Source organism: Poromitra crassiceps (genome assembly GCF_964638095.1).
Source record: "Poromitra crassiceps genome assembly, chromosome: 21".
In the NCBI taxonomy this organism is placed as follows: domain Eukaryota; kingdom Metazoa; phylum Chordata; class Actinopteri; order Beryciformes; family Melamphaidae; genus Poromitra; species Poromitra crassiceps.
The window spans coordinates 19,751,352-19,767,894 of record NC_139638.1 but is presented as its reverse complement, the minus strand read 5'-3'; the positions used below and the strand labels follow the sequence as shown (position 1 = coordinate 19,767,894).

The window sequence follows — 16,543 nt, the reverse complement described above, 5'->3', positions numbered from 1 at the left end:
TTAATTGTTTCCACGGTAACATGCTTGACTTTTATTTTGATAGGTTTGTTATTAGAATGTAATCCATGAACCATTTTAGATTTAAAGCATAAACTATTTTCGTTGAACTATGAAGATTTTGCAAAAAAAAATTTTTTTTTTTTTTTTTTATTACATTACATTTACATTACGTCATTTAGCAGACACTTTTGTTTTGTCCAAAGCGACTTACAATATCACAATTTGTCAACAGTACAGAAAACCACTATGCAACACAATCAATGACAGCCAAGATATTTTGATAGACTAGCACCATGTAGGAAGTAGTTTGAGAAGGAATAATTAACATGTAGCATTTTATTTTTTAATTAAAAAAAAAAAAAAAAAAAAAAAAATTTTTTTTTTTTTTACTCGAAAACTTTTCGCGGACCCCCTGGCAAAGTGCCACGGACCCCTGGGGGTCCGCGGACCCCCATTTGAGAACCACTGATCTAAACTATCAACGTAGAATAAATGAATAGATTTCAGAAATGAATACATGACTGGATATACAAAGTCACAGACTGACTGTCTTGTGAAGTGTATGAATGGGTGTTCTCTCTATTGTTTTGTAAGATCCTGATGGTGCAAGTACAAAGTGCAAAGGTTAAATCAGTCACACAAACCACCTCATGCGGAGTGATAACTATGATTAATAACGATGATGATGATAAGACCAGTGAGGGGATTGAATAATTCCACAGGAATGTAAAATATTATGATAGTTAAGAGTCTATCCCTTATCAGCTCAGAGCAGAAGGAAGTCGAGAGGGAGGGGGAGGATATCCAACGTCTCCTTCTGATTCAGTCATCAGCCTCCATAGCCAGTGTTGGGGGTAACTCATTACAAAAGTAACATATTACATGTAATATATAACTTTTAGCAGTAACTCAGTAATAAAACTCATTACAATATGATGTCAGTAATATTATACCAGTTACTCTGTCAGGTAACACAAGTTACAAATTTAGTTACTTTTTCCCCCCAATCAAAGCACATATTAAAAATAAAGATACAATCATTTCCTGTGTTTTTATGCAAATAACCAAGGAAAAGGATAACATTTTAGAATTTTGGACAGATTACATTGACTTGAAGACGGTTGAAATTATTTTTCGGCATGGTTCCAGGGCAGCGACGTCATTGTGCTACTGCTGTTATTTTGGTTTAAGGAATGCAAAAGTAGTGTTATAAGTAATGAGTTACTCTACACAGACAGTAATATTGTAAAGTAACTTATTACTTTCAAATAAAAGTAACTAGTAATATGTAGTATATTACATTTTGAAAGTAACTTGCCCAACACTGACCATAGCCGTGATCATTATAGAAGCAGAGGCCTAAACAGTGTGTGTGTGTGTGTGTGTGTGTGTGTGTGTGTGTGTGTGTGTGTGTGTGTGTGTGTGTGTGTTGGAGGAGGAGGAGGGGGGGGGGGGGTTAGGTAACTGGACAACTATTCTATTTGAAGCCACAACTGTGGTAGCCTGTGAGAAACCATCCTGACAACGTGATCTCACGTTATGTTTCACTTTACATGTCAGTCTGGACTCTGAGCCGTCCACATCGATGTCAGTGGGCGGGAGTAGCTACTTGCCTTGACTGACAACTCCTTCAGCCAATCAGTCTCGCCAAATCCAATCCAACTCGGGAAGAACGTTGAAAAAAGTATTTTCCGCCGAGAAACTCAGCTGCTGCATAATACTCACGTTTAATAGAGAGCCAAAGTGAACGTCACTTCCTGCTTCAGCATCCGTACCAGAGATTTTCATCCGCCATTTATTTTCCCATAGACATTTTGTAAAATGCTTATAAAAAATAGTTTTACTTGTTCAAACCAGTTCAGCTATATTTAGAAACAGGGGAGACCACATAACATTTCACTGTGACCAAAACGTAAAAAGAAATTAGGATTTAAAGAAAATATTTTTTCGATGCAGTTTTTTTTAGTTTTGGTCCGAGTGAAATGTTCTATGGTCTCTCCTGATTCTAAATGTAGCTGAATTGCTTGGTTTGACCAAGTAAAACTAAGCATTTTACGGAATATCTCTGGAAAATAAAATGGCGGATGAAATCCCTTGGTACGCATGCTGAAGCAGGAAGTCTCTATTGTTGTTATTGAGTCTATTTCTGCAATAACTGCATTTGTTTAGAAACGTTAACGTTACCGCTCGTTGCTTCGGGAGACGCCATTACTGTTTTGCCAGTGGCGCGGCCCTGATATGTTGTCAACTATGGCGCAGGTCCCTGATTGGCCCATGGACTTTGACATTTCTGGAAATCGCGGGGGGCGGGTAGAGGCCCAGCCCCCAGGAATAGCGCTGGGCTGTGAAGCCATTTGAACATGGTGGCGAAGCTCTGTATTGCAAGTCACCTGACGCCATGCAGCCTAGAAAGGAAAATTCCCATCCACTTGCATGGGGACCCCGGCAGCTGTTAAACCCAGGGGAATTTTTTCCGGGTGTCACTCAAAGTATAAAACGACTCCTTTAATTATCAAATAATTCTTTATGGGGCATTTTTTCTTCAGAAGCCACTAAGAGCCGTATACGGGTGTATTTTCTTCTTATAATACAATCCATGGGTGGGAGGGGTGGGAGACGTCATGGAACACGTCATGGCACACATGCGCACTTCGCCTTGGGCCGCATGGTCAGGAAGTAAAACCAGGAAGAAAAACCCCCCATGATGGCTTCATGTGCCAGTGAGCAGCCTCCGTCCGAACGCATGGGTGGGCGTGGCTCGTCCCCTATCCAGTTCTGTTAATACATCCATGGTAGAGGCCCAGACTGATGCGTGGGGCAACACAGAATGTGAGGTCACATGATCAGAAGCGGTTACTTATTAACCGATATGAGATTTCACTTCACTGACGTTTAACATAATTGCCCGCAGTCACTGACCTTTTATCAGCACACATCCAGGTCAGAGGCACAGCTCATCAGCTCAGTCAGTCATCCGTATATTTCCTACATATGACTAGTTTAAAACTCTCGTAAAAAAAAACTCTCGTAACGGGACAAGCCCATCTTTTATTGTCACACGAACACCACAATACATGCATGCGGCGACAACACACCCATGCTGACGGTGGCCGGTGAAAAGCGTCCTCTGCATTTAACCCATCCAGGCATGTCCTTTCCTCCGGGGGGCAGGCCAGGAGCAGTGGTCGCTTTCTCGTACAGCGCCCGGGGACCAACTTCGGATGTTGTCGTCACTGGTCGGATGACGATGACGATCTGATCTTCTGCATGTTTTTAGTGGGGGGGGGTTATATACGGAGGAACCCCCTGGTTACTTTAATTTGAAAGTAATAAGTTACTTTACAATATTACTGTCTGTGTAGAGTAACTCGTTACTTTTTACTACACTACTTTTGCTTTACTTTCACTGTAATAACAGCAGTAGCAGAATGACATCGCCGCCCCGGAACCATCCCGAAAAATAATTTCAACCGTCTTGAAGTCAGTGTAAACAATCCAAAATTCTAAATGTTATTCTTTTCCTTTGTTATTGTCATCTATAGTGGTTTATTATTTGCATAAAAACACACAATTTGATTAGGAAATGATTGTATCTTTATTTAAATGTGATTTGATCCAAAAAACAACAACTCAATTTGTAACTTGTGTTACTTGACAAAGTAACTGGCATAATATTACTGAAATCCTAGTGGTAATAAGTTATATTACTCAGTTACTGCTAAAAGTAATATATTACATGTAATATATTACTTTTGTAATGAGTTACAAAAGTAATACATTACATGTAATATATTACTTTTGTAATGAGTTACCGCCAACACTGTCAAGGTCAGAGGCACAGCTCGTACAGTCAGTCATCCGTATATTTCCTCTGTGTCGAGTACGTCCCGTTCTCTTCCTCTCTCATGAATGGGGCAACTTCCCCCGGCTGCAGCAGCCTGTCAGGAGGGGGGGTCATGTGTCTCAGCTCCACGGTGGTCTACTGTGGGTGCACCCACCCTCTGACCTCATCATGCAGTATATTTATACCAGGGTGTGGTGGTGCACTGGCCCCGCGATGTTATCTGGACGCAGAGCCCTCAGCTCAATCTGCTGTTTTTTGACCCCGGCTCTGGTAGCGGCCCGTCCAGGTAACGTTACAGCAGAGGTTCTGGAGATCTGTGATCAGAACCCTTTGTTTTTGGCACAAAGCATTTTGCCAGCAGACCCAAGAACAGCAGCATCAAGTAATGTGAGGCCGACGTCCGGCGTTTTTCACATTTTTACGGAGGGAGGATTCAGACCAGGTTTCTGTTCCCAGCGTCACTGTGTTGTGTCAGGCCTGCTCTGCTACTCATTAAGAGAGCCAATGAGAGGAGGGAGCAGGTCGGGCTAACCTGAGTTTGGATCGTGTTACCGTAACGCGACGCCTTAGCTTAGCTTCCCTTGGGGAGACGAGGCCTAACTGTCGGTGTTTGTTGTGTTTATGCATAACGAGACAGAGTAGCACACTGTGCTCTCCAAAGGTTAGAATGAAATGAAAACATACCAGTTCTTTTGTCAGGAAACAAGCGCACAATTCATCTCGGAATTTACCAACCCATAATTTAAATAATTTAAATTATGGGTTTGGATCGGCGATTAATTGTGCGCTATGCTACCCTCATTCTTGACAAAAGAACATGTCTGTTTACATAACAAAGTAATGAGTATTCCTCTCCTCCCAGCCCAGCCCTCGCAGGGTTAACACAGACAGTCAGAAGAGATGCCTGTGTGTGTCTTCCTGACATGCCTGCAGGGGAGGTATAGAGGTCTGTATTGTTATTGCGTTGGCCAGCTGGGTTGTGTTACTGTGATCTGTTTGGTCAGCCTGCGCTCGATCTCCACCACCACCAGCAGCACTATGGTGAATGAATCTCAGATCACCTCCTCCTCCTCCTCCTCCTCCTCCTCCTCCTCCTCCTCCTCCTCCTCCTCCTCCTCCTCCTCCTCCTCCCCCACTTTGACATTCTTGCTGTCTCCAGCTTCATCAGTGTCAGCAGGGATCAGCAGAACGAGCAAAGGCGAGGAGGCTGCAGGCGTGTCAGGAAGGATACGTACATTCATTTTGAGAGGGAAGGAGAGAGGGAGAGAAATAGTTCTAGGACTGTCAAGGCATAGTTGAGTAGTATCTCTTGAATCCACTATATCAGTGACTATATCACAACCTTTATCATATCAAGGACCCCTAATTAGTCCACATTTAGAACCACAAATCTGCAAATCTGCGAATATTTATCTTATTCTTTAACTTTGTCCAGAATTCCATGCCTCTCTGTACTGCAGATAGAGAGATAGCAGTGAAACTATACGATCAGAAGAGTCATTCATTGGTGCGTGTGTGGAAGAGTGATGAGGCTGTGCCAGGATCCTGTGTGCGTGTTGATGTCAGGCGCTGTAGACAGGCAGCCACTCAGCACAGTGCACCACTTCTGCCTACAGTATGTAAACAGGAAGTAAAGTGAGCCTGGAAGGATGACCGCCTGCCTGCACATGACGTCGCTCTCAGCTGTCAGCTCTCATAATTCACACAGAAATAGACGCACTCGAATGTCAGTGAACCTCAAACCACCAGGAATCCGGATATGGGCGGGCGTGCAAAGGTGCATTATAGTGTGTGTGTGTGTGTGTGTGTGTGTGCGTGTGCGTGTATGTGTGTGTGTAGTTCTATATCCTCATATTCACCTTATGTTCCAACACAGGGGTCAGCCAGTTACTTCCTATTATGTTGACACTTCATGTGACAGTACAGTACTAGTGAGCAGGTAAAACAGACAGGTATTAAAGTGGGCGGGGCTACATAAGGTGAATACCTCGAGTGGTATGGTTTAGCCCCGCCCCCTACCTCCTCTCAGATCAAGATGCCTCTGTCTTAACCTGACGCTGCCCGATGGTTTGTTACACAGAACTCGGGAAAAGGGGCAGGCACTTTAATAAAAGAAATACAGCAGGTGATGATGGCAGGTGATTGGATGAACAATCTGTCTGTCACGGGCTCAGTTCTCGCTGTCGTCGCACCTAAATCCCGCCCATAGCTAGCTGCCTCAAGGCTGATTGGTCTGGATTCGACGCATATCTGCTCATCTGGCAGCGTACGTGACAACATGGATTTCTTGCTGATCTCGCGAAATCCAGCCGCCTCGCTGGGTTACGTCTGTCTATCCTAATTTGTGTTTTGTCGTTTTTGTTGTGAATAGACCCTTCTCACGGGGGCCATTTTGTGTCGAAAAGGCAGGGTAAACACAGTCGCAAGCAAAACACTAATGAGGGTTTCAAACTTCCATGATTGGAATTTGCACCTGTGTTTATTCTGCCTTTTCGACACAAAATGGCCCCCGTGAAAAGGGTCTATATCATAAACCCCACAGCAAAGTCATGACCCGTGCCTTTTTCTTTCTGTTGCAGGCTATCCTTCTACTCCGGCCACTCCTCTTTCTCCATGTACTGCATGCTGTTCCTGGCTGTAAGTACCATCATCCATAATCTAATCATCGCTAATTCAATCAACCAATGTACTGGTGGTGCACTGTGTGGTGCACTGTGTGGTGCACTGTGTGGTGCACTGTGTGGTGCACTGTGTTTGAAGGCAGGGGGCGCCAATAAGGACATTCAAAGGGCTTGATCGTTGTTTCGTTGCATAAAGCTTCTTATTAAATGCGAGTGATATTTCCAGCATGCAGTGTTTCAGGTTTTCAGTTCCCCTCGTTGTGCCTCTGATGACCTTAATTGTCAGTAGCACTGTTCCAATCAGAAGAATCCTGCCGCTGTGAAAATCTCATGTTATGTTCGTCCACTGCTGCTCTTCCTGCCCCGCCCCTGCTGCCTTCATGAGTCTGCTGACTCACAGAACGCCAGCTGTTATAAATAGGCACAGACACAAGGTCCTGGCGCCGACAAAACCCTCCATATGAAATGGAGGCACAAGTGTCTAAACAGCAGGGGAGTCGACCCACAGAGGACAAAAGCAGGAGTACCAGTCCCCCCAAATTACATTCGAGCACTTGCGTATCTGCAGCCACAGATAACAAAACACCCATCAAGATTAGATAACAGATGATCGGCGGGGGGTGGGGGGGCTGGGTATTGGCAAGGACCTCACGATACGATACGTATCCCGATACATGGGTTGCGATACGATTGTATCGCGATACGATTGCGATACAATACATATTGCGATATATTGCAATACTCGACATAATTTACTGAAAATGACAAAATAGAGCTAAAAATACAACACGCTGTTCACCACCCAGGTAGTGTAATAATATGTACATCTCTTTATATTGATAACTTGTGTTGAGTGTCTTACTGAACGCATTGAAATAAAAAAGTATTCTTATTGTGTCACTGAATACATGGCAAATTATATATATATTGCCTAGCGGGGGGGTGGGGCGGTGACCGGGGCAGCGGGTAGGGTTGCCAACATTCCATCCCAGCAATACGGGACTGTCGGACCGGGGGTATGATATTATTATTTTTTACATTCAACTCTAAAAAATGTGTTATGTTATTCCCTTTACAGTGTTTATTTTCTGTTTTCATTACTAGCTGTTATTGCCATTTCCCTTGATAGAGAAACATTTCACATAATATTGAAAGGTTTGAAAATGCGTGATTTGAATCTGGTCTTTCAAATGTGACTTTGAAAATAATCACACACTAAAGAAGATGGCATAACTGCTGTAGTGCACATACATGTACAGACAGATTTGATAAGATAATACTTTGGGTGTGTTATTATGTGGTCCATGGACAAAAATGAGTTGATCACGCCCGCATCGCCGTCTCCATCTCTTTCATGCTCACGTCGTGCGCTCATTTTTCCCCATGAGTGATTGTGGCACACCACACGCTGCCAGAGAATATAGCCGCGCCCACCTGAGAGTCTCACACACACACACACACACGCACACACACACACGCTCTGTGCTCTCGTGTGCTGCGGCACGCCGGCACCCCCAGGGTCCTAGCGCCCTTCGCGTTATCTCATACAGCACGCAAACACACAGGCAAGCAGACAGACAGGTCACAATATACAGTATATGCCTCTTCCCTTAAACCCGGGACAAGTGGCGTCCCGTACGGGACACGTCTCTTTTGACCCAAATACGGGATGTCCCGGCTAATACGGGACTGTTGGCAACCCTAGCAGCGGGGGGAAGTTGTCCAGGTACAATTGTGGAGACAGTGTGGTAAAAATAAGAAGATTATCACAGATGAGATGATGTGCTGTAAATGGTAAATGCTGTAAATTGTGTCATAATCTCCAACATTGTAATGGGAGCAGCTGCAATGGCTGGAAAATGGGAACATGACAGTTGGTTGACCATCAGGTAGTGAGTCATCTGCATATCACTGAAACCAGGCGTGGATAGTGTGGTGCCCTAGGGCAGTGGTTCTCAACCTGGGGATCAGGACCCAGGATCCCCCGATGGTCCACTCAATCTGTGAAATGTATCGCAATGTGTAGGCGATTTGAAATCCCCAATTCAAAGAGAACAAAACATTCCACAACCTGACCAGTTCCTTCTTCACTCTTTTCAGTTGTGAAAAAGGTCTATCACCCTTACAGTTAGTGACAGACAGGATTAAAAAAACTGGAGGACATTGTGGGTGCGAGATCAGATAGTCAGTAACAGGCAATTTAAGAAAAGCATAGTGCCAGACTTCTCTCCACACGTCGTTTTAGTGCTGTGAGAAAAGACTGTGGCGAACACACTTCAGCCTACATTTCCTTAACCTGGTAAGAAAGGTTTCATTTTGGCAGCGTATGAATACCACCTTATATGACAAAGCTTATGAAGGTACAATTGTGGTTTGAGTATGTGGTGCTAGCTAGAAAATTAAGGCCCTTAAAAAAAAAGTCTTAAAAAGTCTTAATTGCCATTTGTGAGGTATTACAGTTTGTAGCTATTGTCCTGATGGTGTTACATGAGCATATGAAATCCTCCCATATTGATCCAAGACCCCTGGCATTGAATCGATAATGTATCGTGGCAGACTTTGTGATATCAGCAAATATCGTATCGTCGTCCAAATAATCGATAACTTGTATTGATGAAACTTGTGATTTACACCCTGATGTGACAAAAGTGGCGTTGAAGTCTTGGAAAAATTCTTAAAAAAGGTTGAATTTAACTTGAGGATTCCTGCATTTTCCCCTGAACCTCATGCCTTCTCTCCCTTTTTTTTTACACAAGGGACACATTCTTATTATGGAACTGTAAACATAGCTTTTCTATATTTCATTCAAACCCTCGTTGTCCTGTGTGTCTCCCTCAGCTCTACCTCCAGGCGAGACTCCAGGCCGAATGGGCCCGGCTACTGAGACCCACAATCCAGTTTTTCCTGATCGCTGCGTCGGTGTACACAGGACTGTCCCGGGTGTCTGACTATAAACATCACTGGAGCGATGTGCTGACAGGTCTGCTGCAGGGAGCGCTCATGGCTATCCTGGTGGTAAGTACCTGTCACTGCACTTCACCCTAACTTTTGCATTTGACGCACTGTGGGTTCTGGATTTATCGCCCTGCTGTTAAACAGGATACGGATGCAAATTAGTCGGCGTTATTATTCCACTTTCCATCTATGAAAAGGCTTTCAAACTGTAGTTCCTGGAGAGCACCTTGTAGTACTGGGATACTCAACTTGCTTTGCCCAGGGGCCACTTTTGTAAAATGATTGGAGGCCAGGGGCCAGTTAATAAACAAACATAATTTTTTCTGTAGCTGATTGTAGGTTTTTGGGGTGTCAGTTTAGTCTTGACAATTTCATGCACACAGGATCGTTAAGATACGTTACGTTAGTTAGGTTAAGTTAAGTTAGTTAATTACATAAGTGCCTGGGTGGCGAGCAGAGGGCGGTATTTGACAATTTATTTATTTTATTTTAATTTATTTATTTGACAATTTTCTCAGTCAAACTTTATTACATGTTAGGGTTCACATTGTGAATTAGAAATGGTCAGGGGGCCACTCTGCACCCTATCATGGGCTGCAAGTTGAGTATCACTGTTGTAGTACCTGCATTTTTTTTTAATGTCACTTTCCCATTCTCTCTCTCTGTGTTCTGCAGGTCTTTTTTGTGTCCGACTTCTTCAAGAAGCGCGTGGAGCCCCAGAAGGAGGACGAGATCCCCCACACCACACTCCAGGAGACCTCGCCGACCAATGGGAACTTTGACAGCCCCAACTAAGCTAAACCAGAGGCGAGGAGGACGCCTCCATCTGCCCAGTCCAAACGCACACCCTGGTCTGGACGCCAGCTCTCTCTAAGCCTTTTCACCCGACACGTATTCTCATCTAACACCCTGTGCATGGATCTACAACACAGTATTGTTGTAAATAAGCGCCCGTCGGCCCAGCCTCGCTTCTCAAGTCATGTCAGCTAGTGGAAAAGTGTGCATCGCAATGTAAATGGGTGAGAGAGGCGAGATGCACAAACATGTTTGGAAGTAACACCACACCCCAGACTTTAAAAAGACTTCGAAAACGGTTGCAAAATTTGCTGCCTTGTTCTTTCAGTTCCCCATCTGGAGGGAGTGCGGCGACTCGCGAGATAAGCTTAGACCCATCCGATCCTTTCAGATCTAGACTGAAATGTAGGTTGGGGGGGTAGAGATTTTTGTAAGGACGGAAACCATAACATGTAGCCTACCTACTGCCAGTGGGAAGACTTAGCTGCATGCGCCCACTAAAGGGACTGACCACTGCTGGAGGGGGGAGAGAGGAGGAGGGGTGGGAATCCTGTGAATGTAACCTTGCTTTGTGCTTTTCCCTACCTGGAGTCAGTCACTCTGCTCAAGATGCTGATTTTAGGGTCAGTTTTATGTTAACTCCAACACTAAGTAAGAGTTATGAGTTTCACAACTTTTACTGAGAATGTATCGTCTTCGGTCCAATGTTAAAAGGGCTCTAAATATGAAAGGAAACTTACTCAAGGTGTTCATCTTCTGGAGACTAAAGCTGATCTTGGACCAGTATTCAGAATCAGAATAACTGTATTGATCCACGAGGGCAAATTGAGTCATGCTGCAGTTGCTCATACTCGGGTAGGGAAACAATATAAACATCTAAACATAAGAGGCATAGGAATATACCATAAGAAACAGAAGCTGAAGCTCCGCATCTGGAGTTGCTGACTCTAGGCCACTGTCACTGCGATCCAATTCTCCAACCTTCTAACCTCACCATGAAGGAACGAAACATCATCTCCATCTTGTCTTTTAGGTTAGAGAATTGGACAACAAGATTGCTAGTTTGAGTCGCGTGTTGCCTTTGCTGGACTGCTGCTAGCACAGCTCCCTGTGTATGCATCTCAGAACTAATATAAACCTGTACAAGACGACCTTACTTTTGTATCACCTCTGTAATGTAAAAAGAAAAGAAAAATCACTATACAGACTTTTATTGAAAATTGTTACAAATATTATGTACAAATGTCTATGTTCTGCTCTGACGGCAACAAAAGAAGAAAAGAATGAGAAAAAGAATAAAAGCCATTTTGCTTATTACCATGAACATGCAAAAATGAAATGTATAAGTGTTTCCTGTATTGTCAAGATAAAAGCCATCATTTCAAATTAAAGCATGGCCTATATTGTTTATTTTCTCCGATATATGACCGTAGTCATGATGTACCACTTGAATGGGGGCAACAAAAACTAAATGCTCAATGAATTCTTGTCATGATAGATGAATTCACATATAAATGACAAAATAGTTTACTTTCTCACACAGGTTTAAATTATGTGAACTAACGAACATGTCACACACTTATCCAGTCATCTGTGACGTGAAACACTTACTCTCCAGTCAACAACATACACCCAGGATCTCTTCTTGAACTGGATTCACAGACATTTTCCGGGACATAACAAAATTCAGGCAAGAGGCCATGAAGTAGATCTGAGGGTGCAAAAATGATTTTCTTCGAGTGATGAAGAAAACCACACTCATCTATTTGGAAACCACAGAACTTGATCCCAGTTTAACAACAATGAGGAACGGAGAGGACTGGGGATCGACTGGTGGGTAATAATGAATAAAATGATCACTATTTCAGATAGTGTCTCCATAGAGACACTGCATGAAAAAGGCCACGTCCATCACGGGGGGAAAGCTCTCCGTTCACTTCCATACACCAGCGTCATATTCCTTGTATTAAACATAGCTATAAGCTGTTGTGTGGTGGGCTGCGCAGACAACAAAATGTAAAAAAATCGCCAGTTAAAGTTTTTTTGTACTCCCGAGCAAAACGAGGAAGCCATTGATAATTGGCGAGAAGAAAAATGTGGATGTTGCTGTCGATCAAGTAAGTTGGACGCGACATAGGAGAATGCCAGGATTGGACGGGAGTTTGTGTTTTCCCCCGTTTTGGGCGTGGTTTCCGCAGTGTCTCTACAATAAGGTCACAGACAGCTAATGAACCTCCCGTAGTCATTGGCCATCCTGTGTTGGGACGCTGTGTTAAGGCAATTATAGATAGAGACTGGCAGCAAACACAATGTCCCTCTTGATCTTGGTGATTCCTACAGAGAGACAGAAATACATGAATGAAATGTTAACCACAACATTTATAGCTGGGCACGAAATTCAAACAGACTCAAGTACTTTTTCCAAAGTCTATCCACCTTATTTCTAGCGGCCATGATGCCTATGCGTTTTTCTTCCGGTGTGATCCTCCCAGCCTCGTTGCTGACAGCTTGACACCCGTCCGGGCGAACGGCGCAAATCACTAATCAGGTCCAGCTTGGCAAAAATCTCGTCGATAAATATCCCTTTAAGAGCGCAGTGCCTACTGTGGCTAATGTTAGCGGCTAGCTAGCTATGTGACATGGCAGTAAAATGCCACTAAATGACCAAATTGATTTAACTTTTAACCATTTCGAGTTAACACTGTTTCCATACGGACTCCCAGCGTTGGTTAGTTGTTTATAGCGTGACTATATTTATAACTTTTATAACGTCCTCCAGTTTCCGGTTTATAATTCGGCTCTGCAGCCAAAGAGTATAACAACGGAAATGGCAAGCTGCAACAATAAGTCACGTTAAACCGGAACTTGTACCCACAATTATTTGTACAGTAAGGGTGGATAAGGTGGATAGGCCAAGAAGGGATGGTGACTGTATGTATTGGCATATGGGTGGATCATGTTTAAAACTACCGTAGGTTGAAGGTTGTGGAATGGGTTGACTGGGCTGTCAAGGTTTCTTACCCTCAGAAAACTTGTTCTCCAGTTCAGTGTTGCCGATGGCTTTGGCTGCAGAACACATCTGTCTCAGAACCTCCTCCAGGCGACGCATACAGCGAATGATGCTCCCTGCAGAGAGACAGAGCCACACCAGGGCTTAGTGTGTGGATACAGTAAGAGCAAAAGGCTAACTAGATAACGTTAATGCTACTGGCAGGTAGGGCATTCACGACTAGTGAATTTTACTAGTCGACTAGTCGTCCCTAAAGGTAGTCGACTAGTCTTTTTTTTTTTGATCTTTAAAGGAACACTCCGCCCATTTTCAACCAGCTTTGTATCATTAGAACATCAGTAGTATATCAGAAAACTGTAAACGGTTTTGAAGTCTGTCATTTAATTTGACAGTTATTGAGTGTTAAAGTGTGGACCAGTGACATCACTGGTCCACACTAACTCAAATTAATAACTCATTAACTCAAATCAACTCTCAATAACTGTCAAACTCTTCATCATTCATCTAGTTTGACAGTTATTGAGAGTTGATTTGAGTTAATGAGTTATTAATTTGAGTTAGTGTGGACCAGTGATGTCACTGGTCCACACTTTAACACTCAATAACTGTCAAATTAAATGACAGACTTCAAAACAGTTTACAGTTTTCTGATATACTATATGTTCTAATGATACAAAGCTGGTTGAAAATGGGCAGAGTGTTCCTTCAAGAAAGAACATGAGGTATTTACATGACATACATGGACTATCATATCCCATATCCCCCACAAAGAACATCAAAACACAACAAAACAAAACAAGAAAACTGCATAAGATACACTATAATCCAAGAACAAACAAGCCTATTGGACAAACAACCAAACAAAAACAATGCATTCAACTCCTATCCTGATAAGCCTAATGACACTGGGGTAAAAAGTTCTTAAAGTCAAACTCTGTATGTGGTTGCCATATTTTGGGGATGTCTAAGAATCTGCCTTTGCTCTTGTAGTAAATGGTATCCAACGTATGGTAGCTTGAGAGTTCATTCCACCAGTGAACTACAGCTGGGGGATTGGATGCTTTCCAATTTAAAGCTATGCATTTCCTAGCTGCCAACAGGGGCAAGATCTATGTACCGTATTTACTTTGAATGCATTGTTTTTGTTTGGTTGTTTGTCCAATAGTCTTGTTTGTTCTTGGATTATTGTGTATCTTATGCAGTTTTCTTGTTTTGTTGTGTTTTGATGTTCTTTGTGGGGGATATGGGATATGATAGTCCATGTATGTCGTGTAAATACCTCATGTTCTTTCTTAAAGATAAAAAAAAAACGACTACCGTAGTCGACTACTAAGCACAGTGTCGACTAGTGGTTTTACTAGTCGTGAATGCCCTACTAGCAGGATTCACACTGTGAAACACGGAATGTTTGATAGGAGAATGTGGAGGTCTTGGAGCGCGGTCCAACATTTTTGGTTCATTGAGGGTTAAATGAAACTAACATTGTATTCATCACTGTGGCTAACAACCACAGCTCACTCTCCCCTTTGCCAAACAAACATGCACACAAAACACACCACATTTGAGTAACAGGGATATGTTTCTCCAACTAAGTAATATAAAAAACATTTACTTTGAAAGCTATCAAAATAGACTAGAGAATTGTCAATTGGATTTTTTTTTAACTCCTCCCATTCCCACAAGCATTGCCAATAATACTCGCCAGCTTCCTTAACTCAGCATCACTTCCTGCTTACAACATATGCTGTATTTGACAGCTTGGATCATTGTTGGGAGTCAGAGCTACAGCACAAAGCAGGAGGAGGATCAGGAGGACTGAAGTTGATCTGATCTGAACCGTACATCAGCTGTGTGGTGCTGTTAAACTAGGCCTGCCCCACATGTTCAGCCAGCGCACATTCATTGTGGTTATCATATTATTTTTGCTAAATTAATGGACTTAATTATGTTTTCTCCAAAGCTGTAAAGTAGCCTCGACAGACCTACAATAACGGAAGTCACTGTATATATATATAGTCACTGTATGTATGTATATATATATACATATATGTATGTATGTATATATATATATATATATATATATATATATATATATATATACATATATATTATATATATACATATCTATATATCTATATATATATATATATATATATATATATATATGTAGTATTATATATAGTAATATTATATATAGTAGTATTTATATATATACATATATATATATATACCGTATATATATATATATATACATATACATATATACATGTATATATATATATATATATATGTGTATATATGTATATATATATATATATATATATATACTGTATGTGTATATATATATATATATGTGTATATATATATATATATGTATATATATAAATACTACTACAGTACTACTACTACTAAAAATAAAATCATTTTCCTGCTTTACAAAGGAACACAAGGGAATGAACTATAGTATAATGGGCTATTCCATATAAGGCATGACAGGACAGGTTAAAGGAATGGACAGACACTTATGTAATGGTTCTTCATGGCTGTTGGTGGATATCGATATTAATGCCGCACCTTCAAAGACGTCGGTCATCTTGCAGATCTGAGCAAAGGTGGCTCCATTAGCCCAGGTGTAGACCACGTCCATCAGGTGTGGCTTAAACTGGTTTAGATAGCTCTCCTCGTCCACCTCCAGTTTGGCATCCGCAGACACCTTAGCGATGCGCTTCGCACACTCCTACAGACGACAACAGCAACAGACATTTCCACCAAATTCACACTTTATTACTCTTAACTATTCGACTCAACTTTGGGACTGTCTCTCGTGCCGTTACCTGCATTTGCCTCAGAGGACCAGCGAGCTGTTCGGTCAGCTTCGGCATCTCGTTGGCCTGGAAGACACAACACATTACAACGTTATCATCACCCAGAAAAACATGGCAGCAAAGTGGTGTCTTCAAGAATGTCTCAATATTTACAACTCAAATCTCAAACACATTTTTCTCTCGAGGAGGAAAGGGGCGAAAGAAAAACCTCATAACCCCATTTTTGGTGATCCTCGTGTTTTTCGCTCCAGTTGAAGGATTACATGATCCTCCTCTAATGGGTTCAAATGGACTCGGACTCAGGAACACCTTTCATAACGAACTGGATAAACTGGGAAATGTCTGGTTGACAAGATACTCAGAAGGCTGCTTTCCGGAAAAGTTGCCATTTTGGGAGGTACAGTACAAGGTCTTCACACAACAGTGAGACGAACGAACCCAACGGCCGAGACATTTCCTTAATCCTGCCCCCTAGTGTCCACGTCTATCACTG

At 42.4% G+C, this 16,543-nt stretch overlaps 2 protein-coding genes across 3 annotated transcripts in view; one reads left to right on the top strand and one right to left on the bottom strand.

Annotated features, from left to right (window-relative positions):
* plpp1a (phospholipid phosphatase 1a) overlaps positions 1–11,925 on the top strand; it is a 28,222-nt gene extending 16,297 nt beyond the window's left edge. For both annotated transcript variants that reach the window (XM_083657791.1, XM_083657790.1), the window contains exons 4-6: positions 6,424–6,481; positions 9,304–9,480; positions 10,096–11,925. In XM_083657791.1, coding sequence (XP_083513917.1) covers positions 6,424–6,481; positions 9,304–9,480; positions 10,096–10,215 — 355 coding nt within the window. In that variant the 3' untranslated portion in view covers positions 10,216–11,925. The remainder of the gene's footprint in view (positions 1–6,423; positions 6,482–9,303; positions 9,481–10,095) is intronic.
* mtrex (Mtr4 exosome RNA helicase) overlaps positions 11,411–16,543 on the bottom strand; it is a gene marked incomplete at its 5' end in the record, with an annotated part of 33,112 nt that continues 27,979 nt past the window's right edge. Inside the window, 4 exons of the mRNA XM_083657783.1 lie at positions 11,411–12,549; positions 13,237–13,341; positions 15,800–15,962; positions 16,060–16,116. Of these exons, the coding sequence (XP_083513909.1) occupies positions 12,497–12,549; positions 13,237–13,341; positions 15,800–15,962; positions 16,060–16,116 (378 nt within the window). The 3' untranslated portion in view covers positions 11,411–12,496. The remainder of the gene's footprint in view (positions 12,550–13,236; positions 13,342–15,799; positions 15,963–16,059; positions 16,117–16,543) is intronic.